At 48.3% G+C, this 26,687-nt stretch overlaps 1 protein-coding gene across 1 annotated transcript in view; it reads left to right on the top strand.

Annotated features, from left to right (window-relative positions):
• LOC116984950 (dynein heavy chain 3, axonemal-like) overlaps positions 1 to 26,687 on the top strand; it is a 344,183-nt gene that overhangs the window by 17,107 nt on the left and 300,389 nt on the right. The window contains exons 4-6 of the mRNA XM_033039311.1: positions 3,916 to 3,967; positions 5,050 to 5,531; positions 17,903 to 18,035. Of these exons, the coding sequence (XP_032895202.1) occupies positions 3,916 to 3,967; positions 5,050 to 5,531; positions 17,903 to 18,035 (667 nt within the window). The remainder of the gene's footprint in view (positions 1 to 3,915; positions 3,968 to 5,049; positions 5,532 to 17,902; positions 18,036 to 26,687) is intronic.

The following is a 26,687-nucleotide window of genomic DNA, read 5'->3' as shown; positions in this document are numbered from 1 at the left end:
GAGGACCTTCTGCATTGTATAGGGCCCTAGTGATACCACAGTATTGTGTGCAGTTTTGGTCCCCATATTTGAAGAAGGCCATTCTTGCTATTGAGGGAGTTTACAAGGTTTACAAGATTAATTCCCGGGATGGCGGGACTGTCGTATGCTGAGAGAATGGGGCGGCTGGGCTTGTACACTCTGGAAGTAGAAGGATAAGAGGGGATCTCATTGAAACATATAAGATTATAAAGGGTTTGGCACTAGAGGCAGGAAACATGTTCCCGATGTTGGGGGAGTCCAGAACCAGGGGCCACAGTTTAAGAATAAAGGGTAAGCCATTTAGAACAGAGATGAGGAAACATTTGTGAGTCTGTGGAATTCTCTGCCTCAGAGGGCGGTGGAGGCCGATTCTCTGGATACTTTCAAGAGAGAGCTAGATAGGGCTCTTAAAGATAGCAGAGTCAGGGGCAATGGGGAGAAGGCAGGAACAGGGTACTGATTGGGGATGATCAACCATGATCACATTGAATGGCAGTGCGGCTCGAAGGGCGAATGGTCTACTCCTGCACCTATTGTCTATTGTCTATAACAACATTTAAAATACATATGGACAGGTGCATGACTGGGAAAGGTTTAGAGGGATATGAGGCAAATGCAGATTGGTGGGACTAATGTAGATAGAACATGTTGATCGGTGTGGACAAGTTGGGCCGAAGGGCCTGTTTCCATGCTGTTTGTTCATGACTTGATGAGAAGTGTTGCGAATGTGTCAAATGCAGACAGTTGTAGGTGAGGCATCTTGGTAGGCATGGGCAAGTTGGGCCGAAGGGCCTGTTTCCACTCTGGTTGACTGACTCTGGGTAATTCCAACTCCTCGATGTTTGTTCCAAATGAAGCAGGAGATTGTATCATAATTGTGCAGAATGTTTACATTTATAATATTCTGCCACAGCACCACGTGAACAACCGTTGGGTGATGATCGTGGACCGCCTCCCTCTCACAAACATCCGCAGCATGGATCGAAAGTTCTCAAGAGCAAAAGTTCCAGGTTGTTGCAAAGCAGGAGGTATTGCTCATTTGTGACATAATCATCTCAAGAGAAAAATTGTTATTCATTGTAGAAAGGCTTGTGTAATTAGCTGTTCCAGGTGTGGACTCCTACTGTATATCGGCGAGACTAAGTGCAGTGGAGCTCTAGTTTCCCCCCACGCTCCAAAGACATACAGGTTTAGATAATAGACAATAGATAATAGGTGCAGGAGTAGGCCATTCGGCCCTTCGAGCCAGCACCACCATTCAATGTGATCATGGTTGATCATCCACAATCAGTACCCCGTTCCTGCCTTCTAAGAGCTCCTTCTAACTCTTTCTTGAAAGCATCCAGAGAACCAGCCTCCATCGCCCTCTGAGACAGAGAATTCCACAGACTAACAACTCTCTATGTGAAAAAGTGTTTTCTCGTCTCGGTTCTAAATGGCTTACCACTTATTCTTAAACTATGGCCCCTGGTTCTGGACTCCCCCAACATCAGGAACATGTTTCCTGCGTGTCCAAACTCTTAATAATCTTATATGTTTCAATAAGATATCCTCTCATCCTTCTAAATTCCAGAGTATAAAAGCCCAGGCGCTCCATTCTCTCAGCATATGACAGTCCCGCCATCCCGGGAATTAACCTCGTGTTTGTAGGTTAATTGGCTTGGTATAATTGCCAATTGTCCCCAGTGTGTGTAGGACAGTATTAAAGTGCAGGGATCATTGGTTAGCACGGACTTGTTGGCCGAAGGGCCAGATTCCGCGCTGTATCTCTAAACTAACTAATAGAGGTTGGATGGTGCGTGGGAGGTCTTGATTGAAAGTAGCTCACTTCTATCGGTGTCTTGAAGGACAAGCAGTGAGATACTGGAGCTAAGTGGAATTAATCAATGATGTGATGAAACTCGACAAGTGTTAAAGAAGATGTATTGCACCACATGAACTGATGCAGACGTGAAGACACTAACAATGAATGGATACACTTTGTGTGTCAGTCCTACCACAGTTCACATGCCTACATTATGAATTATTTGACAATTCGTGCAGTTATTTGCATTTGGAAAATAAAATTTATAATGGGCGGCATGGTGGCGCAGTGGTAGAGTTGCTGCATTACAGCGTCAGGGACCCGGGTTCCATCCTGACTACAGGTGCTGTCTGTACGGAGTTTGTACGTTCACCCCGTGACCTGTGTGGGTTTTCTCCGGTTGCCCCAGTTTCCTCCCTCAATAAAAAGACGTACAGGTTTGTAGGTTAATTGGCTTCAGAATAGATTGTAAATTGTGTCTAGTGTGTGTAGGATCGTGCTGGAGAAGGGAGTTGCTGGTCAGCAACGGCTCCGTGCGCTGTAACCAAACTAAATCCAAAATACTAAACTCAGCAGGTCAGGCAGCATCTCTGGAGAACACGGATAGGTGACCTTTCAGGTCAAGACCCTTCTTTGAACCCGGGTCTCTGGCACTGTAAGACAGCAACTCTACCACTGCACCACTGTGCTGTCCAGTTACTCCAGCATCTTGTGCCCTCTTGGTCATCTTCACCTTCCTTACATATCGGTTTCCAGCACTGTGGACCTTTGTTCTCCTGCCTATCATCTTCCAGCAGCTGTCTCCACCTTCATCCTCCTCTCCCCCACATCTGGCTCCATCTACCTTCTTTATTGCCTTGTCTCCTTCCACCTATCATTCACCTGCCTCTATCTCCCAATCCCACCTCTTCTCCACCCGAAACGTCACCTATTCCTTTTCTCTAGAGATGCTGCCTGACCCTCTGAGTTACTCCAGCATTGTGTGTCTATCTTCGATGTAAACCAGCATCTGCAGTTCTCTCCGGCACAACTCTTCCCCTCCCCAACCTCGCTCAGTGCCCCTCATCCATCACCTCTCCACGGTCTATCTATCTCCTGCTGCTCCCTGCCTCTCCACCCCCCTCTCCTGCTGGTCCCTGCCTCTCCACCCCCCTCTCCTGCTGGTCCCTGCCTCTCCACCCCCCTCTCCTGCTGGTCCCTGCCCCTCCACCCCCCTCTCCTGCTGGTCCCTGCCTCTCCACCCCCCTCTCCTGCTGGTCCCTGCCTCTCCACCCCCCTCTCCTGCTGGTCCCTGCCTCTCCACCCCCCTCTCCTGCTGGTCCCTGCCCCTCCACCCCCCTCTCCTGCTGGTCCCTGCCTCTCCACCCCCCTCTCCTGCTGGTCCCTGCCTCTCCACCCCCCTCTCCTGCTGGTCCCTGCCTCTCCACCCCCCTCTCCTGCTGGTCCCTGCCTCTCCACCCCCCTCTCCTGCTGGTCCCTGCCTCTCCACCCCCCTCTCCTGCTGGTCCCTGCCCCTCCACCCCCCTCTCCTGCTGGTCCCTGCCCCTCCACCCCCCTCTCCTGCTGGTCCCTGCCTCTCCACCCCCCTCTCCTGCTGGTCCCTGCCTCTCCACCCCCCTCTCCTGCTGGTCCCTGCCTCTCCACCCCCCTCTCCTGCTGGTCCCTGCCTCTCCACCCCCCTCTCCTGCTGGTCCCTGCCTCTCCACCCCCCTCTCCTGCTGGTCCCTGCCTCTCCACCCCCCTCTCCTGCTGGTCCCTGCCTCTCCACCCCCCTCTCCTGCTGGTCCCTGCCTCTCCACCCCCCTCTCCTGCTGGTCCCTGCCTCTCCACCCCCCTCTCCTGCTGGTCCCTGCCTCTCCACCCCTATCTTCTTTATACTGACTACCTTCTCTCTCCACTCTCCGTCTTGGTGCAGGGTTTTGCCCCAATTCCCCCCCCCCCCCCCCCCCCCGCCTTGGTGCTGCTCGACCCACTGAGTTTCTCTAGTAATTTGTTTTTCACTCCAATTCCAAGAGACACAGTCTCTTGTGCCTCCATCTTCCTGAAGGTGCAGCCTCTTCTGATTCCCTGAATGATGATTTATATTCTAGGTGGCCTTGGAAAGAGCACAGCAGAGATTCACAAAGATGTTGCCTGGAATAGGTGTTGCCTGGGTTATAGGTGCAAGTAGAGAATGGATAGCCTGTGTTCATTCTCGCTAGAAAGAATACTAAAGTAGCAAGGAATAGAGACGGTATTGTGGTCAAGTTACAAGGAAAGCTGGGGCAACACGGTGACGCAGCTGTAGAGTTGCTGCCTTATGGGCCTGTCCCATTTAAGCTATGTTTAGACGACTGCCAGTGACTGTCATAGTCAAAGGTAGACAAAAGTGCTGGAGAAACTCAGCGGGTGCAGCAGCATCTATGGAGCGAAGGAAATAGGTAACGTTTCAGGCCGAACCCCTTCTGCAGAGCAGTTCGCCGAAATATGGTGACTGGACCCCCCTTCGACATAAAATTTGAAATAGAATCATTACTTTAACAAAAAAAATGAAGTCAGCACTGGCAGCAACCTACGTTAACCTGGTGACAACTACGACAGCAACTACGTCAGGAGAAGTCGAGCTACGCTCATTGGCGTCAAACCCACTGTCGCCGACTGTCTCCGAAACATTTTCAACATGTTGAAAATCCAGCGGTGACCAGAAAGACACTACGACTCTTTGGGCAAATGAGGAGACTACTCACGACCATACAGGCGACACCCGGCGACCATGTGGCGACAGCCTAGTCGCCTAAAAAATCGCCTAAGTGGGACAGGCCTTTGACAGCGCCTGAGACCCAGGTTCTATCCTGACTACGGGTGCTGTCTGTACGGAGTTTGTACGTTCTCCCCGTGACCTGCATGGGTTTTCTCCGGGTGGTCCAGTTTCCTCCCATGCTCCAAAGACGTACAGGCTTGTAGTTTAATTGACTTCATATTGGTGATAATTGTAAATTGTCCCTGGTGTGTGTAGGATAGTATTAGTGTGTGGGGATCGCTGGTCGGTGCGGACTCACTGTATCTCTAATGGGAGCAGGAGCATATATAATCTCAACAAATGGTCCAGTATAATTTATGCAAATCAGAGCAGATTTATTAGACATAATAATTTCATTTTTCTCGAAGGTAATCTTGTTCATACAACAATGATAAAGGAGACAGGCTATTTATTGTTACACCTGTGGTTTCCCACTTTCTTGCAGATTGTGCCCGCAATGGCTGCTTCATGGAACGTGCCATCAAGGAGATTATGAGGAGTTCTGTACAAATCTGGCAACTCAAGGAACTGAATTCTCTCCCACAAATGGAGCCTCTCCGGTGAGGATGGCGACGTTTGATGCCGAGCTCAGCGCTCCTGCCCCTGGGTCTCCCATCCAGGGGCGACTGTGCAAGCAGGGAGGTGCCCATGCCAGCTCTGCCAAGCCTAGTCATGTCGTTAACCGGATGAAGGGGGCAAAGGTTCCCCGGGTGGCAGATGAGCAGGTGGAGGGAGGAGGCCGGAGTCAGGTAGATGGATTTGCGGATGGTCTGCCCAGGCAAGGTGAGCAAGTGGAGGGAACGGCTGGAAGGAGACGTGACGTCTCGCCCAGTGACCGCGACCTACAAGAACCCGATCTTAACCATCGAGCGGCTACACACAACTCATGCAACAGTGTGGCATCTGACTGGCACCACATCAACATGGGTGAGTCGGCCATCGTCATGTCTGCTTTGGATGGATCAGTATACTGTAAACACGTGATTGGTTTTAAGGTTCTTTGTTTCCAGAAATACAGCATTGAAACAGGCCATTTGGCCCAACGATACCAGTGATCCCCGCACACTAACACTACCCTACACACACTAGGAACAATTTACCATTATACCAAGCCAATTAGCCTACATACCTCTACATCTTTGGAGTGTAGGAGGAAACCGGAGCACTCGGAGAAAACCCATGCAGGTCACGGGGAGAACGTACAAACTCCGTACAGACAGCACCTGTAGTCCGGATCAAACCGGGGTCTCTGGCGCTGTAAGGCAGCAACTCTACTGCTGCGCCACCGTGCTCAATGGGCATAATTAGGCCATTCGGCCCATCAAGTCTAGTCCACCATTCAATCACAGCTGATCTATCTTTCCTTATCAACCCCATTCTCCTGTCTTAGACAATAGACAATAGACAATAGGTGCAGGAGGAGGCCATTCGGCTGATCATCCACAATCAGTACCCCGTTCCTGCCTTCTCCCCATGTCCCCTGACCGCTATTTTTAAGAGCCCTATCTAGCTCTCTCTTGAAAGCATCCAGAGAACCTGCCTCCACCGCCCTCTGACGCAGAGAATTCCATAGACTTACCACTCTCTGTGAGAAATAGTGTTTCCTAGTCTCCGTTCTAAATGGCTTACACCTTCTTCTTAAACTGTGGTCCCTGGTTCTGGACCCCCCAACATCGGGAACCTGTTTCCTGCCTGTAGCGTGTCCAAGCCCTTAACAATCTTATATGTCTTCTCCCCATGACCTCTGACACCCATACTGAGCAAGATGCTGTCTATCTCCGCCTTAAAAATATCCATTGATTTGGCCTCCACAGCCTTCTGTGCCAATGAATTCCACAGAATCACCGCCCCATGAAATCTAAAATTAACAAAGAAAGGGATAAAATCCTCAAGGAGTAGCTTGATGGGTTTCCTGAATTCCTGATACTCGTGGGCATCCTGAACTGGTAAACATGATATTGGGAAGTTTCCAAGCACCAACCAACATTATTTTAAATTAGCAACTCCAAACTGCAGTAAACCACAAGACTTACCAAGTGTAGGTGCAGTTGAATCTAACAGCTAATTTACCGTCAAACAGGACTGTTCTGCGACTTCTGTGTTTCCTGTTGTCCACTCTTGTAACACGCTGTACTATGGTGGAGAGGCACAAAAACCTGGAGCAGCTCAGCGGCTCAAACAGCATCTTGATTAGTACAGGTGTCAGAGGTTATGGGGAGAAGGCAGGAAAATGGGGTTAGGCGGGAGAGATAGAACAGCCATGATTGAATGGCAGAGAAGACTTGAGGGGCCGAATGGTCTAATTCTGCTCCTATCTCTTATGATCTTATGATTTCTGGTGAGCAGAAATAGGTGGCGTTTCAGGTTGAGTCTGAGAGTCAGGGGAAATGGAAACGAGAGATATAGATGGCGATATAGAGAGATATAGGAGAAATGAATGAAAGATATGCAAAACAGTAGCGATGATAAAGGAAAGGTCATTGTTGCATCGTTATGTGAACGCACATTTTTATGGAGCAAAGGTAGAGTCCCAGTTGCTGTTTTGCCTGCCCAGTGCCAGGGTCTAGGACGTTTTGAGCAGAGGGATCTAGGTGTGCAGGCGCATAGTTCATTGAAGGTAGATAGGGTGGTCAAAAAAGCTTTGGCACATTGGCCTACATCAATCTGAGTATTGAGTATAGACGTTGGCCGGTCATGCAGCAGTTGTATAAGATGTTGGTGAGGCTGCATTTAGTGTATTGTGTTCAGTTCTGGGTACTTTGTTATAGGAAAGATGTTGTCAAGCTGGAAAAAGTGGCGAGAAGATTTACTAGGATGTTGCCAGGACTCAAGGGTCTGAACTGTAGGGCTAGTACTCTATTCCCTGGAGTGCAGGAAGATGAGGGGTGATCTTATAGAGGTGTATGAAATCATGAGAGGAATAGATCGGGTAGATGCACAGAGTCTCTTGCCCATGTAGGGGAATCGTGAACAAGAGGACATAGGTTGAAGGTGAGGGGGGAAAGATTTAATAGGAACCTGAGGGGCAACTTTTTCACACAAAGGGTGATGTGTTATGAAGCAGTTCGACAGGTACATGGATAGGACAGGTTTAGATGGATATGGGCCAAGCGCAGGCAGGATATGTTGGTCGGTATGGGCAAGTTGGGCCGATGGGCAAGTTTCCACGCTGTATCACTCTATGACCCTCCTGAGCTGGAGAAAACCTTGGAATGGGAGAGGATGGGGAGGATCCGATTATCTTAGTCCCTGCCAGCACTTGTATGATCAGCCATGATCACAGTGAATGGCGGTGCTGGCTCAAAGGACCAAATGGCCTACTCCTGCACCTGTTGTCCATTGTCTATTGTCCATTGTATTATTGGGGAGACGAGGAAAGAGGTTTTATTGTGTGATGTCGAGCAGCTTTGGACAATGTTGGAAAGCAGAGCCACAAGGACGATAATGTCTGGATTATTACCTCAAGCAAGTGGGAGGAGTAGGTTCCCATCCCTGGAGCACTGAAGCTGGCCTTGGCAAAGGAGGGAGCTGCTCAGCCTGGAATCGTCTGCTGGCACCATTACCACCCAGGGAATCACATGATGGAGACTGGGCTTCAACTCAATAGGCAGGGTGGGGGAAATAGGCAAGTGGTCTAGTCAGTGGGAATAACATAAATCATCTTTAGTGCACGATAAATTCCAGTGAAGATAGACTGAGGGTCTCCAATGAGGTAGACAGCAGCTCAGGACTGCTCTCTCAACAACTAGAGATCAGTCCTGAGCTGTAACCCTTGCTTTCCCTCTCACTCCATTCTTCCCCTTCCTGGATCCCCGACCAGTCTGACTGTCCTCCTGATTAAATATTACATTGTGTGCCTCGTTGTCACCTTATAACAATGATCTATTGTACATCTCCCTTGATCGCCATCCCCTTTGATGTCTTGTTTTCACACTTTACCCTTCCATGTCCCTGTGTCTGCCTCTCCCTTGACTCTCAGTCTGAAGAAGCATCTCAACCCGAAACGTTACCCATTCCTTCTCTCCAGAGATGCTGCCTGTCCAACTGAGTTACTCCAGCATTTTATGTCTATCTTTGATGTAAACCAGTTCCTTCCCACACACTAGTGTCTACCTCATTGGAGACCCTCGGAATATCTTTGATCGGACTTTACTGGACTGTATCTTGCATTAAACATTGTTCACAATATTCCCTTTATCATGTATCTGTACACTGTGGACGGCTCGATTGTAATCATGTATTGCGACAAAAGCTTTCCACTGTACCTCGGTACACGTGACAATAAACTAAACCGATGAGGAGATGAATAAATCTAAAAGAGATGAGAAAGCAGAGGCTCGCCAGAGGTAGTGAATGGGTTTAGCTTAGTTTAGTTTTGAGATACAGTGTGGAAACAGACCACTCGGCCCACCGGTGATCCCCGCACACTAACACTATGCTACTAAGGACAATTTACATTCTTTATACCAAGCCAATTAACCTACAAACCTGTACGTCTTTGGAGTGTGGGGGTAAACCGAAGATCTCGGAGAAAACCCACACAGTCACGGGGAGAACGTAAACATTCCGTACAGACAGCACCTGTAGTCGGGATCGAACCCGGATCCTCGGTGCTGCAAGCGCTGTAAGGCAGCAACTCTGTCGCTGCGCCACTGTGCCGCCCCTAATGAGAGGTTAATGAGAACCAACGTTAGAAAATACAAGCAAAAGTATGTGATAGAAAATGGAGCTAGAGTTAAGAATCAATTGACAACATTCCAACCCCAAGGCCCTTTGTCTGAATGCACACAGGCATGTGTAACGAGATACATGAGTTGGCAGCACAAATAGAAATAATTCAGGTTGATTTAGAAGGCGATTGAGACGTGGTAACAGTGTGACCAGCACGGCAAGCTCAACATTCCAGATATTTAATATTCCAAAGGCAAAACGCAAACCATACAGGAAGGACCAGCTCTTTCAGTCTATTGCTCAAGAACCTTCAAATGCTACAAACTAGCAGAATGAGGGGGTCCTCATTGAAAGTTCCCAAATAGTGAAAGGTCTGGATAAAGTGGATGTCATGTTTCCACTAGTGGGAGAGGCTAGAACCAGAGACCATAGCCTCAGAATAAAAGGACGTACCTTTAGAAACGAGATGAGGAGGAATTTCTTTAGTCATAGGGTGGTGAATCTGTGGAATTCTTTGCCATAGACAGCTGTGGAGATCAAGTCAATGGATATTTTTAAGGTAGAGATTGATAGATTCTTGATTAGTACAGGTGTCAGGGGTTATGGGGAGAGGGCAGGAGAATGGGGATGAGAGGGAGAGATAGATCAGCTATGATTGAATTGTGGAGTAGACATGATGGGCCAAAGGGCCTCATTCTGCTCCTAGAACTTATGAACTATGAACAGACTGCAAAAAGCAAAAAGGAACTCAGCAGGTGAGACAGCATCTGTGGAGGGAAACGGAGAGATGCCATTCCGTACTGAAGAGTTTATTCATTTATTGTATTATTGTTCATTGTATATTTATTTATTGTTATGTTAATGCACCCGTCGTTGTTCCATACCAAGTGCTTATGTCAAGAGGGAGTTAGATTTGGCTCTTAGGGCTAAAGGAATCAAGAGATATGGAGAGAAAGCAGGAACTGGGTACTGATTCTGGATGATCAGCCATGATCATATTGAATGGCGGTGTTGGCTTGAAGGGCCGAATGGCCTATTCCTGCCCCTATTTTCTATGTTTCTACGTCAAACATGTTATGCTTTTGAGTCTTGAGTTCTTCTAGCAGTTTATTTACTCGTAAAGGAAAGGGAGTTGGCTTGCTTGGTCTATCAAAGTAGGTAGCAGTGCAATGGCGAGCTGTTAGTAAGTGCAGTGGGTTGTGATGTGGACTCGGTTTGAGTAGAATTGAGGAATAGCAGGGGAAACAAGACAGAGGTAGGAATGATCTACAGGCCCTCAAGTGTTGTACCTTGACTTCTAAACTGGGAAAATGAACTAACATCAACTATTGTGTAGGATGGAGCTGCAGATGTTGGTTTACACTGAAGATACACAGGGTAGGTACAGCAGTGCAGCGGTACAGTTGCTGCCTTACAGCGCCAAAGGCCCGGGTTCGAGCCTGACTACGGGCGCTGTCTGTACGGAGCTTGTACGTTCTCCCCGTGACCTGCGTGGGTTTTCTCAGAGATCTTCACTTTACTCCCGCACTCCAAAGACGTACAGGTTTGAGGGTTAATTGGTTTGGTGTGAATGCAAAATTGTCCCTAGTGTGTGTAGGGTAGTGTTAGCGTGCAGGGATCGCTGGTCGGCGCGCACTCAGTGGGCTGAAGGGCTTGTTTCCGCGCTGTATCTCTAAACTAAATTAAACTAAGCTAAAAAAATGCCGGAGTAACTCAGTGGGACAAGCAGCATCTCTGGAGAAAAGGAATAGGTGACGTTTTAGATCGAAACCCTCCTTCAGACTGAGGGACTGAGCTCAATCTGATGAAGGGTCTCGACCCAGAACGTCACCTATTCCTTTTCTCCAGAGATGCTGCCTGAGCCACTGAGGTACTCCAGCATCCAATGTCAAAAATTAACTGTTGATTATTGTTAGATATTACGGCTTCAGCATGTAGATAGAAACAAGCACAGGTTTCCAGTACACGCTGTTGCCAGTGTGGGTCTTCTTCATTTTACACAAGTACACTGCGCATACTCACACATATTCATCAGACTGAGAAGATATTGAATATATCACATGATGCAAATCAAACCATTCTAGTCCGCAGTGCTTAAAGTTACAGTTACCATTATATACGCTACACTGCTCACCCTTGAGAAAGTAAAATAACATGTAAATTAAACAAACAAAAACATTTATTAAATGTAATCTGACGACTGGTTTACGCACTCTTTCTGATCTCCTGGATGGTTTAGGGGGTGTGTCAGGTTGTGGTTCTGAAGGAGAGTCAAGTTCAGGATCATTTAGCTTAAAGATGCTGCTTGGGCTGCCACGTGACCAACTAGAGGCTAACCATAAGGCACACACCTGGGCTGATCACCCTGCGGTGGGCCTGCCTCGACTGAGGGTGTCTTGTGATAAAAGGCCGAAACACCCAGTGATGTTGAGGTACACTACTAAAGATGTGTCTGATTGGTAGCAAAACCACCTAGTGGCCGCCCCCAATAATACCGGGTGTCAGTTGTGGTGAAGAACCTTAGGGATTGTAACATCCAGTCCTACTAATCAATTTAAAATGTCTCTACTTTCTTTGTAGATTCTGCTCTGACATCTGAACTTGGAATAATCCCAAAGTCTGACAGATCTGCTTCTTCGTCTATGCTTTGCTCTTGTTCATCCCTTGCTGGGATCATATGGTTTGTGTGCACACTTCTAACACATCCTCCAATTTCTATCAAGTGCCTCCAGGTACCACACACTTCAACTACTGTTCCCACCTCCCATTTGTTTACTTTGTAACACAAACCTAATCATGTGTATTGAACCTACGTCCCTTTTGACTACCACCAACTATAGAAGTTGGGATGTAATGTTAAAATTGTACAAGGCATTGGTGAGGCCAATTCTGGAGTATGGTGTACAATTTTGGTCGCCTAATTATAGGAAGGATGTCAACAAAATGGAGAGAGTACAGAGGAGATTTACTAGAATGTTGCCTGGGTTTCAGCAACTAAGTTACAGAGAAAGGTTGAACAAGTTAGGTCTTTATTCTTTGGAGCGCAGAAGGTTAAGGGGGGACTTGATAGAGGTCTTTAAAATGATGAGAGGGATAGACAGAGTTGACGTGGATAAGCTTTTCCCACTGAGAGTAGGGAAGATTCAAACCAGAGGACATGACTTGAGAATTAAGGGACAGAAGTTTAGGGGTAACATGAGGGGGAACTTCTTTACTCAGAGAGTGGTAGCTGTGTGGAATGAGCTTCCAGTGAAGGTGGTGGAGGCAGGTTCGATTTTATCATTCAAAAATAAATTGGATAGTTATATGGACGGGAAAGGAATGGAGGGTTATGGTCTGAGTGCAGGTAGATGGGACTAGGGGAGAATACGTGTTCGGCACGGACTAGAAGGGCCGAGATGGCCTGTTTCCGTGCTGTAATTGTTATATGGTTATATGGTTATATGGTTAAAATGACGTTTCTGATCAGATTGTTTGCATTCAACCTTAGGAGATAGGTTAGGTAGAACCAAACTCAGTAGTATCAAGCATAGTTCTGAACCTTCTTTTAATGAGAAGTTCATTAACAGTATACCCTGTAGTAGATTGTGGCATGGTACGATATTTCAGTAGGAAACTAGCTAGCCGCCGTGACATACTGAATTTTGAATTCCCTTCAAGAACTTGTTTCTTGGGAGATCCTTTGACTATCCTGACTGACCTTTCGGCTGCGCCGTTAGATGCCGGATGGTAAGTTGGCACTAAGGCATCCATGACACGCAAAGATAGACCGCAATGTGTCTATTGTTCTTACTGTTGTTGTGTTTGTACCCTTATGTTCCACCTCAATCCACTTTGAGTGGCTATCTACCAAAACATGGAAATTATTCTTAGAATAAAGGGGAGGTCATTTAAGACTGAGGTGAGAAAAAACTTTTTCACCCAGAGAGTTGTGAATTTATGGAATTCCCTGCCACAGAGAGCAGTGGAGGCTAAGCCACTGGATGGATTTAAGAGAGAGTTAGATAGAGCTCTAGGGGCTAGTGGAGTCAGGGGATATGGGGAGAAGGCAGGCACGGGTTATTGATAGGGGACAATGGCCTCCTCCTGCACCTATTTTCTATGTTTCTATGTTTCTCTGCCTATTCTGTGTTCACAAAAATTCACATGAACTCTCTGAAAAGGTCTAGTAGGTCAAGACCATGTTTGCAAAGGTGTTTGGGCAGGCCTGCTTCTACAACTCTGGCAGGTGCTACATTTGCTTGCCATTGCTTCTATGTCATTGTCCAATCCTGGCCAATACATGCAACCTCTGGCTGTAGACTTCATTCTCACAATACCTGAGTGTTCACAAGGGATTTTAAGTAACCTTTGTCTTGAACAATTGGGTACTACTACTCTGTGACCCCATATAATACACCCTTGCCCACATGACAGTTCATGTTGTCTATTGTGATAAGGTTTTAGTTCATTAATACTTGGTTTTATTTCTGACCATCCACACAAAGCTGCTGCTGTTACTGGAAAGTAATTGTCCACTGCTTCTATGACGTCGATAGCACCTTCAGTGCCCACATCTGATTCTTCGTGAGGCAAACGCGTCAATGCATCAGCGATAGCATTTTATTTTCAGCTGTATGTCTCAATGCTGTAGTGATACTGTGACAGGAGAAGTGCCCAGCGCTGGATCCCCGAGGCTGCCATTGGAGGTATTGCTGACCGAGGATCAAGAATAGCAGGAAGTGGCTTATGATCAGTAACCAGCCTGAATTTCCTCCCCAACAGATACTGATGGAATTTCTTGATCCCAAAGATGATACCAAGGGCTTATTTCTCGATTAGTGCATAATTACGCTCACTCTTGGTAATTGTGCGTGATGCAAATGCTAGAGGCTTTTTTGGTCCATGTTCCATTACATGTGAAATCACAGCTCCTACCCCACGACTAGACGCATCACAAGCTAACTTTGACTCGCGATTTGTATCGTAGTGAACAAGTAATGCATCACTGGTCAAACTCTTCCTACATGCATCAGAAGCACTTTGTTGCTCTTTGGACCATTCCCATTTTTTATCCTTGTTCAACAACTTGTGAAGAGGAGCTAGCTTTGTTGCTAACTTGGTTAAGAAGCGTGAGTGAAACTGTACCATATCCAGGAAAGAGCAGAGTTGAGACACATTCTGTGGTGTTGGTGCATTTGCAATAGCTTCAATCTTTTCCTTCACTTGTTGTAGTCCATGTTGATCCACTGTCAAACCAAGATACACTACTTTGGTCTGTAAGAATGCACATTTGCTTCTTTTCAGCGTTATATTGTGATCATCAAGCCATTTCAACACTTCACAGTGTATCTCTAGATTCTCCACCTCAGTAACAGTTGCAATCAGCAAGTCATCTTGATTGCTCAAACAATGTGATGTTCCTTGCAGAATCTTGCCCATCGTAGCTTGGAAGATTTTTGGTGCTGACTTCACACCATAGGGTAGTTTTGTGTAGGAATACAGCCCCATGTGTGTATTGTGAGGTATTGCTAGCTCTTACGATCAACATTTAGCTGAGCATATGCACGTGACAGATCTAGCTTAGCGAATACCTTGGAACCAGCAGGTTCAGCGTATAAATCTTGTGAGGTTGGGAGTGGATACTGTTCATCATCTACTGCCTGGTTGATGGTCACTTTGTTGTCTCCTCACAATCTCACTGTGTTGTCCGCTGTCGGAACCAGTACTATTGGAGGAGCCCAATCACTGCGATCTGTTTTAACGAGTACACCGTTTTGTTCCAACTGTTTGATTTCAGCTTCCACTTTACTTTACAGCGAATATGTCACTGGTCGCGGTCTACAGTAGACGGATTCCACATCGGGTCAAATCCTGATGTGTGCTTGCTCACCCTTTATGCCATCGTAGCTGTCATTGAACATAGCATGATGTTTCTGCAACGACTGATCCAGTTGTGTTTATGCTTCGACTTGGAATACAGATTTCCAGTCCAGTTTCAGTAAGCAGAGCCAATTTCTGCCCATCAACGTTGGCCTATTGACATAACGTGCAACAACTGTTGGCAACTTAAGTCTTGCCTTTGTGTTGTACATCACAAACTAACTCTCCACACTTCTCCAACACTTCTCCAGAGTACGTTTTCAGCTGGGCGTTTGTTTCTGTGATAGGCATATTGCTAAACTTGGATTCATAGGTGTCTTTGCTTATAATAGTGCAATCCGGCAACCACCTTCAACTAGCATCGCAACCGGCTTCGACTAAAAAATTACCGATTTTTAAAACAGCAACCTATTTTTAGTCGCGGCCGGTTTTGATTTTTTAAAAATAATCGCCGGAACATAGAAGAAGCGGAAACCACAGTCCTGCCATCCTGCCAACCTCGCGAACGTACGCTGCACTCCCTCAATAGGAAGAATGTCCTTCCTCATTTTGGAGACCAAAACTGCACACAATACTCCAGGTGTGGTCTCACTAGGGCCCTGTACAACTGCAAAAGGACATCTTTGCTCCTCTGACCTCCTTTAGAGATACAGTGTGGAAACTGATCCACCGAGTCCACACCGACCAGCGATCCAGCGATCCCCACATACGATGCGATAGTACTTAATTTATCCCAGGAGGGAAAATACTAACACTATCCTGCACACACCAGGGAAAATTTACATTTATATCAAACCACTTAACCTACAAACCTGTACGTCTTCGGAGTACACGCATGCAAGTCACAGGGAGAACGTACAAACTCCGTACAGACAGCACCATGGGGGGTGGGGGGGGGTGAAGGGTGGGGGGAGGAATTGGGGCAACACCCTGCACCAAGACTGAGAGTGGAGAGAGAAGATAGTCAGTATAAAGAAGATAGGGGGTGGAGGGGCAGGGACCAGCAGGAGAGGGGGGTGGAGGGGCAGGGACCAGCAGGAGAGGGGGGTGGAGAGGCAGGGACCAGCAGGAGAGGGGGGGTGGAGAGGCAGGGACCAGCAGGAGAGGGGGGTGGAGGGGCAGGGACCAGCAGGAGAGGGGGGTGGAGAGGCAGGGACCAGCAGGAGAAGGGGGGTGGAGGGGCAGGGACCAGCAGGAGAGGGGGGTGGAGAGGCAGGGACCAGCAGGAGAGGGGGGTGGAGGGGCAGGGACCAGCAGGAGAGGGGGGTGGAGAGGCAGGAGCAGCAGGAGATAGATAGACCGTGGAGAGGTGATGGATGAGGGGCACTGAGCGAGGTTGGGGAGGGGAAGAGTTGTGTCGGAGAGAACTGCAGATGCTGGTTTACATCGAAGATAGACACACAATGCTGGAGTAACTCAGAGGGTCAGGCAGCATCTCTAGAGAAAAGGAATAGGTGACGTTTCGGGTGGAGAAGAGGTGGGATTGGGAGATAGAGGCAGGTGAATGATAGGTGGAAGGAGACAAGGCAATAAAGAAGGTAGATGGAGCCAGGTGTGGGGGAGAGGAGGATGAAGGTGGAGACAGTTGCTGGAAGATGATAGGCAGGAGAACAAAGGTCCACAGTGCTGGAAACCGATATGTAAGGAAGGTGAAGATGACCAAGAGGGCACAAGATGCTGGAGTAACTGGACAGCACAGTGGCGCAGTGGTAGAGTTGCTGTCTTACAGTGCCAGAGACCCGGGTTCAAAGAAGGGTCTTGACCTGAAATGTCACCTATCCATGTTCTCCAGAGATGCTGCCTGACCTGCTGAGTTTAGTATTTTGTATTTAGTTTGGTTACAGCGCACGGAGCCGTTGCCGACCAGCAACTCCATTCGCCAGCACGATCCTACACACACTAGACACAATTTACAATCTATTCTGAAGCCAATTAACCTACAAACCTGAACGTCTTTTTATTGAGGGAGGAAACTGGGGCAACCGGAGAAAACCCACACAGGTCACGAGGTGAACGTACAAACTCCGTACAGACAGCACCTGTAGTCAGGATGGAACCCGGGTCCCTGATGCTGTAATGCAGCAACTCTACCACTGCGCCACTGTGCTGTCCAGTTACTCCAGCATGTTGTTCCCTCTTGGTCATTTTCTTTTCCAAATGCAAATAGCTGCATGAATTGTCAAATAACTCATAATGTAGGCATGTGAACTGTGGTAGGACTGACACACAAAGTGTATCCATTCATTGTTAGTGTCTTCACATCTGCATCAGTTCATGTGGTGCAATACATCTTCTTTAACACTTGTCGAGTTTCATCACATCGTTGATTAATTCCACTTAGCTCCAGTATCTCACTGCTTGTCCTTCAAGACACCGATAGAAGTGAGCTACTTTCAATCAAGACCTCCCACGCACCATCCAACCTCTATTAGTTAGTTTAGAGATACAGCGCGGAATCTGGCCCTTCGGCCAACAAGTCCGTGCTGACCAGTGATCCCTGCACTTTAATACTGTCCTACACACACTGGGGACAATTTACACTTATACAAAGCCAATTAACCTACAAACCTGTATGTCTTTGGAGCGTGGGGGGAAACTAGAGCTCCCGGAGAAAACCCACGCAGGTCACGGGGAGAAGGTACAAACTCCGTACATACAACACCCATAGTCGGGATGGAACCCGGGTCTCCGGAGCTGTAAGGCAGCAACTCTACCGCTGCGCCACTGTGTTGCCCTAAACACCATTCCTGTTTTATATTCTCTAGAATTCTCAGATGAAGATTATACCTTGCACGATGAAGCTACAAGTGCAGCTCTCAGTGTCTATTTCCCAGCAGCAAGACATTCCACACATGGCTTATCAAGACCAGCTACTCCGAATGAAGATCAACTACACAGGTATGTTTAGTGTGTGTACATGAAGCTGAGTGTTAGTGTGGGTCTGAGTGTAGCTTTTAACACACATGTGCTTGTCTGTAAAAATTGCAAGATCAGATAAGGCTGGAATCATTTATAAGCTTGGATTTTATTTAAACTGATGATAGACACAAAATGCTGGAGTAACTCAGCGGGGCAGGCAGCATCTCTGGAGAAAAAAAGATGGTTGATGTCACAACGCACAGGTATTTTACCTGGTGAGACGCAGGAGGAGCCGGGCCCGGAATCACCCCATAGAGCCCGAAGCCTCCAAGTGGCGCAACTAGTCCCTCGGAACAGTTCTCCGGAGAAGGTTCGAGTCAAATGGCCTCAGGCCTGCAAGACGGCAGTCTGGCATCAGTTCGACGAGGACGTCGACAAGGTGCTAGAAGCAACTGCGAAGGGAGACGTGGACCGAAGGTTGAGGACGATGACGACAATCATAATCAGCCTAGCAGTGGAAAGGTTTGGAGAAGTGGAGAAGAAGCCGGCCAGAACACCTTTCATCATGAACCAACGAGCAACAAAGATCCACAAGATCCGGCAGTCTCTCAAGAAGCAGTATAAAGAGGCCAGGGAAGAGCAACGTCCCCCCTTGGCTGAGCTGCGAACCATCCTGAGGAAGAAGCTGATGACCCTCCGTGGAGCTGAGTGGCACCGAAGACGCCGGAAGGAAAGAGCCAGGAAGCGAGCATCCTTCATAGCCAACCCCTTCAGCTTCACCAAACAACTACTCGGGCAGAAGCGCAGTGGGAGTTTGGCTTGCTCTAAGGAGGAGATCGACCGGCACATCCAGACGACCTACAGTGACCCCGTCAGGCAGCAGGAGCTGGGTCAGTGCAACATCCTGATAAAACCACCTCCACCCATCAAGGAGTTTGATAGTAGAGAGCCACTCCTGAAAGAGGTCCAGGACGTTGTGAAGAGAGCAAGATGTGGCTCAGCCTCTGGCCCGAGCGGAGTCCCCTACAGGGTCTACAAGAACTGCCCCTTGTTACTGAAACGGCTGTGGAAGATCCTGAATGTCATCTGGAGGAGAGGAAAAGTGGGGCAGCAGTGGCGATTCGCTGAAGGAGTCTGGATCCCAAAGGAGGAAGATTCCAAGAAGATCGATCAGTTCAGAATCATCTCGTTGCTAAGCGTTGAAGGCAAGATCTTCTTCAGCATAGTGGAGAGGCGGCTGACCAACTTCCTCTCCAGCAATGGTTACATCGACAGCTCAGTGCAAAAGGGAGGCTTGTCTGGAGTGCCGGGATGTCTGGAGCACACGGGAGTGGTGACCCAGCTCATCAGAGAAGCCAGGGAGAACAAGGGAAACCTGACAGTGCTCTGGCTTGACCTGGCCAACGCCTACGGCTCCATCCCGCACAAGCTGATCCAGACAGTCATGGCCAAGCATCATGTGCCGGGCCAAGTGGCAGATCTCATCCTGGACTATTACAACCAGTTCAGCATGAGAGTCTCATCAGGGTCAGTAACATCAGAGTGGCACAGACTGGAGGTTGGGATCACCACAGGCTGTACCATCTCTGTGATCCTTGTTGCCTTGGCGATGAACATGATCGTCAAGTCTGATGAGCCAGAGTGCTGGGGCCCTCGGACCAAGTCAGGCGTGCGCCAACCACCAATCAGAGCCTTCATGGACAACCTGACTGTCACCACTGAGTCAGTGCCAGGAGACAGGTGGATCCTGCAGGGGTTGGAGAAACTGATTGGATGGGCAAGGATGAGGTTTAAGCCAGGAAAATCAAGGTGACTGATGCTGAAGAAGGGCAAAGTCATGGACAGGTTCCGCTTCAACATCGAAGGGACACCAATCCCAACTGTCTCCGAAAGGCCAGTGAAGAGTCTTGGGAAGGTGTTTAACAGCAGCCTGAAGGATACAGCATCTGTCCAGGCAACCTGTCAGGAGCTGGAGAGTTGGTTGAGAACAGTGGACCGGTCGGGGCTTCCCGGCAAGTTCAAGGCATGGATTTCCCAGCATGGTATCCTGCCAAGGATACTCTGGCCACTGCTTGTCTACGAAATCCCAATATCGATCGTAGAGAGATTGGAGAGGAAAGTCAACAGCTCTCTCAGGAGGTGGCTGGGACTGCCCAGGAGCCTTAGCAGCATCGCCCTTTACGGAAATAACACCAAGCTCCAGCTGCCCCTGAAGTCCCTGGAGGAGGAGTTCAAGGTGACTCGGGCCAGAGAGGTGATGATGTACAGGGACTCCAGCGACCCCAAGGTGGCTCAAGCAGGGGTGGAAGTGAAAACTGGGAGGAAGTGGAGAGCCGGCGAAGCCGTGCTGCAAGCAGAGTCCCGGATACGCCACAGAGTCCTGGTGGGAGCAGTGACTCGGGGAAGAGCAGGCCTGGGAATCTTCCCATCTCCCCAGTTTGACAAGGCCAAGAGGAGGGAGAGGCGCAGGCTGGTCCAGGAGGAAGTGAGGGCAGTGGTGGAGGAGGAGAGGTGTACCAGAGCAGTTGGATTGAGGCAGCAGGGAGCCTGGACAAGGTGGGAGCAGGCCATGGACCGAAAAGTCACATGGACTGAGCTCTGGCAGGCTGAACCACAGCGCATCAAGTTCCTGGTCCAGGCAGTGTATGATGTCCTGCCCAGCCCATCGAACCTCTTCATCTGGGGAAAAGCAGAATCTCCAGATTGCCCGCAATGCTCAGGCAAGGGGACGTTGGAGCACATCCTGAGCTGTTGACTAAAGGCTCCTGGGCAGGGCCGGTACACATGGCGTCACGACCAGGTTCTCAAACCCATTGCAGAAGCCATCAGCATGGGAATCAGCAGCTGTAGACGAGAACGCCCCACCACCCAGATGATCACCTTCGTGAAGGCCAGAGTGCAGCTGCCAAGAACCACAGCAGCCAGGAATCAGGCAGGAATCCTGGCGACTGCGCAGGACTGGCAGCTTTCTGTAGACCTGGTGAAACAGCTGAAGTTCCCACAGCACATTGCCACGACCACCCTGAGGCCAGATATCCTACTGGTCTCAGAGGCGATCAAAAACATCATCTTGTTGGAACTGACAGTGCCATGGGAGGACCGTCTGGAGGAGGCCCACGAGAGGAAGATGGCCAAATATGAAGAACTGGTCATAGACTGCCACAAGCAGGGCTGGAAGGCAAGGTGTATGCCCATCGAAGTTGGCTGCAGAGGTTTTGCAGGGCAATCGCTCTACAAAGCCTTGAGTGCACTGGGCATCAACGGAGTGGCGAGGAGGAGGGCCATCAAGAACACCACAGAGGCAGCGGAGAACGCCTCGAGATGGCTCTGGATCAGGAGAGGAGGTCCATGGGGAGGAGCGAATGCCACCTGAACACAAGTCGTGGTCTGATCAACCATGGCTGGGTCGCCTGGGTGAGGGTGTCTGATGTTGAAAGACCCGAAACGCCCAGTACATTGATGCAATCATGAAAAAAGCTGATTAGTACCTCTACTTTCTTAGAAGATTGAGGAGATTGAGGGGCGGCGGTAGAGTTGCTGCCTCACAGCACCAGAGACCCAGGTTCAATCCTGACTACGGGTGCTGTTTGTATGGACTTTGTACGTTCTCCACGTGAACGGTTTCCTCCAAAGACATACAGGTTTGTAGGTTAATTGGCTTTGGTACAGATTGTAAATTGTCCCTAGTGTGCAGGGTAGTGCTGGTGTACAGGGTGATTGCTGGTCAGCGCAGACATGGTGGGCCAAAGTGCCTGTTCCCGCACTGCATCTCCAAAGTCCAAAAAATCTAAAGTCTAAAGATTTGGTTCCTTGAAGAATACTCTTAAATTTCTACAAGTGTACAGTAGAAAGCATATCTGGTTACATCGAATCCTAGCTAGGCAGCTCAATCGCCCAGGAACGAAGGAGATGACAAATATGATTCGCACTGCCCAGTCCATCACAGGTACTGACCTCCCCACCGTCGATGAGATTTACAGGAGTCGCTGCCTCAAAACAGCAGCCAGCATCATCAGAGTCCCACACCACCCATGGTTATGCTCTCATTTCATTTCTGCATCGGGTAGAAGGTATAGGACTTGTACACGTTCAAGAACAGTTTCTTTCCAGCAACCATCAGGTTCTTGAATGCTACACAACACTAACCTCAACAATTATGACTTTATATATATTGTATCTTTGGTTGCAATATGGACTTTGTTTTTTGTACTATTATGGTTTCCGATTATTCATTCATTGTATTTTTGACTAATGTTTATTATAGGCGTGTTATTGCATATAAGGAAGGGCCTGTTAAGATGCAGCAAGTAAGGTGGCTTGGTGGCGCAGCGGTCGAGTTGCTGTCTTACAGCGCCAGAGACCCGGTTCAATCCCGACAACGGGTGCTGTCTGTACGGAGTTTGTACGTTCTCCCCATTACCTGGGTGGGTTTTCTCCGGGATCTCCAGTTTCCTCCCACACTTCAAAGACGTACAGGTTTGTAGGTTAATTGGCTTCAGTAAAAATTGTAAAGTGTGTAGGATAGTGTTAGTGAGCGGAGATCGATGGTCGGCACGGACTCGGTGGATCAAAGGGCCTGTTCTCTAAACTAAACTAAACTAAAGTAAGAAATGAATGATTTCCTTGTCGATACTGATAACAATGAAACACACTTGAGTGGACACTCTTGCCATTGTTGAATGGTGACTCTGTTATGCATGCTGCCAAGTGTTGAAAGTGAACTGTGAAGGACAGTGAATTCCTACAGGAGCTGGCTGATAGCAGGCCTTCATCTTGCATGTAGTCAGTGTACGACCATCCTCCTGTCTGCTTCAGGCAAGCATCAAGGATGGACGGGAGGCCGGAGAGTGTGGGACATTTCTCCCTGAAGGAGGCTGAAAGATGTCCTTTAGATTCCAATGAGACCTGAGGGACAGTTTTTCCTCACACAGGGTAAATGGAGCAAGCTGCCAGAGGAAGTCACAAAGGGGGATAGAATTGCAACTTTCAAAGACCCTTGGACAGGTACGTAGATATAGGGCAGGTGGGACTAGCCCAAGACAATTTGGTCTGCATGGATGAATTGGGCTGAAGGCAGAGATTGATAGATTCTTGATTAGTACGGGTGTCAGGGGTCATGGGGAGAAGGCAGGAGAATGGGGTTAGGAGAAAGAGATAGATCAGCCATGATTGAATGGCATGGTAGACTTGATGGGCCGAATGGCATAATTTGCTGCTATGACATGAACTTAGTAACTTATGAAGTCAGAGAGAATCTCCCTTTGATATCGCAGAGCTGACAATTCTAGATCAACTTCAGACTCTCCAAGAGAAGATTCATCCCATCACTCAGAATCTTTTTGGTAAATTACGTAGTCGTGACTGGAGGCACGGGCTTGTAACAATCTGACTGATCCCCGCTGCCCAACTTGAATAAAGGCACCATGCCTGCTGGCACCTCACCAGACCCCCAGAATGTTCCCCTGCCCGATACCTCATCTCTTCCCTTTCTCCAGAGATGCTGCCTGTCCCACTGAGTTACTCCAGCATTTTGTGTCTATCTTTGGTGACCAGCATCTGCAGTTCCTTCCTACAGTCTTGCAGGCAGGTGTGTTCCAGATTCCAAACATTCTCTGGGTGAAACATTTCTTCCTCAGATCCCTACAAATCTGATTCATTATCCTAAACCTACGGGAAAAGATTCCTCTATCTACCCTACCCATTATCCCATAATGTTGTACCACCCAGTCGGATCCTCCCTCAGCTTCCTGTGCTCCAACTTCTCTGAACCCACCCACAGAGCAACATCTGTATTATGGCATTTAAAACCACACACAATATTCCAGATGTGTTTCGAGATACAGCACGGAAACAAGCCCTTTGACCCTCTGTACCCGCGCCGACCAGCGATCACCCCGTACACTCACACTATCCTACACACACTAGGGACAATTTGCAGAAGCCACTTAACCTACAAACTTGTACGTCTTTGGAGTGTGGGAGGAAACCGGAGATCTCAGAGAAAACCCACACAGGTCACGGGGAGAACGTCCAAACTCCGCACAGACAGCGGCCGTAGTCAGGATTGAAACTGGGTTTCTGGCGCTGTGAGGCAGCAACTCTACCGCTGTGCCACCCACCAAGAGTGGTTTCACCAATATTTTATAAAACTGCAACATAACTTCCCTGCTCTTGTATTCCAAGCCCAGGCTACCGAAGGCCAGCATCACGTCTGAATCATCTTATCTACCTATGCTGCCACTCTGGGGGAACTTTGAGCATGCACCAAGGTCCCTCTGTTCTTTGGCGCTTCCATGATTTATATATGTTCTACACTTATTAGACGTCCTAAAGGGCACCATCTCATCCTCTTTCAGATGAAATGTTCAATCATTTGTCCAATCTGTACGTGCTGGAAACAATCCAGTTTAATTACAGCTAAAATCTGGGCGTACGGTGGTGGAGCGGTAGAGTTGCTGCCTCACAGCGCCAGAGACCCGGGTTCCATCCTGACCATGGGTGCTGTCTGTACGCAGTCTGTCCGTTCTCCCCGTCACCTGTGTGTTTTTTCTCCGGGTGCTCTGGTTTCCTCCCACACTCCAAAGACATGCAGATTTTTAGGTTAATTGGCTTCGATAAAATTGTAAATTGTCCTTAGTGTGTGTAGGTTAGTCTTAGTGTGTGGGGATCGCTGGTTGGTGCGGACTCGGTGGGCCGAAGGACGTGTTTCTGCACTGTATCTCTAAACTAAACTGTTAGGAGCAGACGAGGGCATTCGATCCAATTTGTGATCCCAGCTACAAAGACAGATGTGTACAGCAATTTGTTCTTCCCCCACATAATTAAAGCATGGAATAATCTCCACCAAACTATAGTTACCCAACCAGATGCAACTAAATTTAAAGTAGCACTTTCTTCCCAATAACCCTTTCTGGCTTAATCCCTCCCTTCACCACCTCCAGTTTAAATTCCAGTTGGAATATTTTGGAGGACCAAGTAACCAAGAACCAAGAGCGAAAAACCTTTCAATAGAAGATGAAGGGGTGAAGCAGGATGATTATCAGTCACATGAAATGTGAAGGAACGGCAGATGCTGGTTTACACCGAAGATAGACACAAAATGCTGGAGTAACTCAGTGGGCCAGGTAGCATATCTGGAGCAAAGGAACAGGTAATGTTTCGGGTCGAGAGTCTTCTACCGACTGAGAGTCACGGGAGAGGGAAACGAGAGATATAGACGGTGAAGGTACACAAAATTGCTGGGGAAACTCAGCGGGTGCAGCAGCATCTATGGAGCGAAGGAAATAGGCGACGTTTCGGGCCGAAACCCTTCTTCAGACTCAGATATAGACGGTGATATGGAGAGACAGAGAAATGAATGAAAGATATGCAAAAAAGTAATGATGATAAAGGAAACAGGCCATTGTTAGCTGTGTTTTGGGTGAAAACGAGTTACAGACAGTGAGACTCAACTGGAGGACAGGTTGAAAGCTGCCTGTGATTTATATAACAGCCCCTCTCTCTCTGCCCCTATCCCCACCCTGATGACACACGTTTAAAACTACTGAACTTGTCAGAAACCTGCCTGTATTTCATAAGTTACCCAGGTTTATAGAATCTTAGTTATTCTTCCCCAGCCACTCTGGAGTGTGTATTCTTTTTCTCATATAGAAGATGTGGTTTAATTGCTAGAATGTCCCAGAATATTGGGGCAGGAATGTCATACTTCAATGAAGGTTGTTCAGTCGTGTGGCACCTGCGGTGGGAACACTGACTCACTGAGTTTCAGTGGAATCTTGGCTGTGTGCATTGGACTGAACTCAAACCTGGTCTCAAAATGTGTAGGAAGGAACTGCGGATGCTGGTTTACACTGAAGATGGATACATAATGCTGGAGTAACTCAGCGGGTCAAGCAGCACCTCTGGAGAACTTGGACACAGAGTGCTGGAGGGAAAGAATGTGTGACGTTTTGGGTCAAGACCCTTCTTCAAACTGAGAATCAGGGGAGAGGGAAGCTAGAGGTGTGAAAATGTACAAAACAATCAGGGCCCGCACCAACGGCCAAGGAAAGGTGGAGCCCACAATGGTGTATTGTTGGCTGTAAGGAAGGTGAAAAGGAGTGATAAAAACGCTGAAACTACGCAGGACGACAGTACGATGACTAAGGTTGGGGAGGACGGAGAGAAAGTGCTCAGGCAGCATCTCTGGAGAAAAGGAATAGGTGACGTTTCGGGTCAAGACCCTTCTTCAGGCTGAGAGTCAGGGGAAGGAGAAACGAGAGATATGAAGAGCTACGTAGAACAAATGAATGAAAGGTATGAAAAAGAACAAATGGAAACTTGCAAGGATGACCAAGGAAAGGTGGAGCCCACAGTGGTCCATTGTTGGATGTATAGAAGGTGATAGCAAGTGATACAGGGATGGGAGATTGCAACCTTCACGTGGTCCGCCCTGTTTCGACGAATGCATTCAACCCGGCGTGCACAATCAAATAAGATGAAATAGAACAAGTTGTCCTACAACTTTAGGCTGTGCACGCCATACACAAGTAGAAGAAGTGATACAGACAGTGAAACTCAGCAGATCGACAGTGAAACTAGCACGGTGACTAGGGTGGGGGAGGGACGGCGAGAGAGGATGCGAGGGTTACTCGAAGAGGAATCAATATTCATACCAGGAGATAGACACAAAAAGCTGGAGGATCTCAGCGG

The sequence above is a fragment of the Amblyraja radiata genome, chromosome 21 (assembly GCF_010909765.2).
Source record: "Amblyraja radiata isolate CabotCenter1 chromosome 21, sAmbRad1.1.pri, whole genome shotgun sequence".
NCBI classification, from domain to species: Eukaryota; Metazoa; Chordata; class Chondrichthyes; order Rajiformes; family Rajidae; genus Amblyraja; species Amblyraja radiata.
The sequence above is the reverse complement of the archived record's forward strand: the minus strand, read 5'-3'. Positions and strand labels throughout refer to the sequence as shown.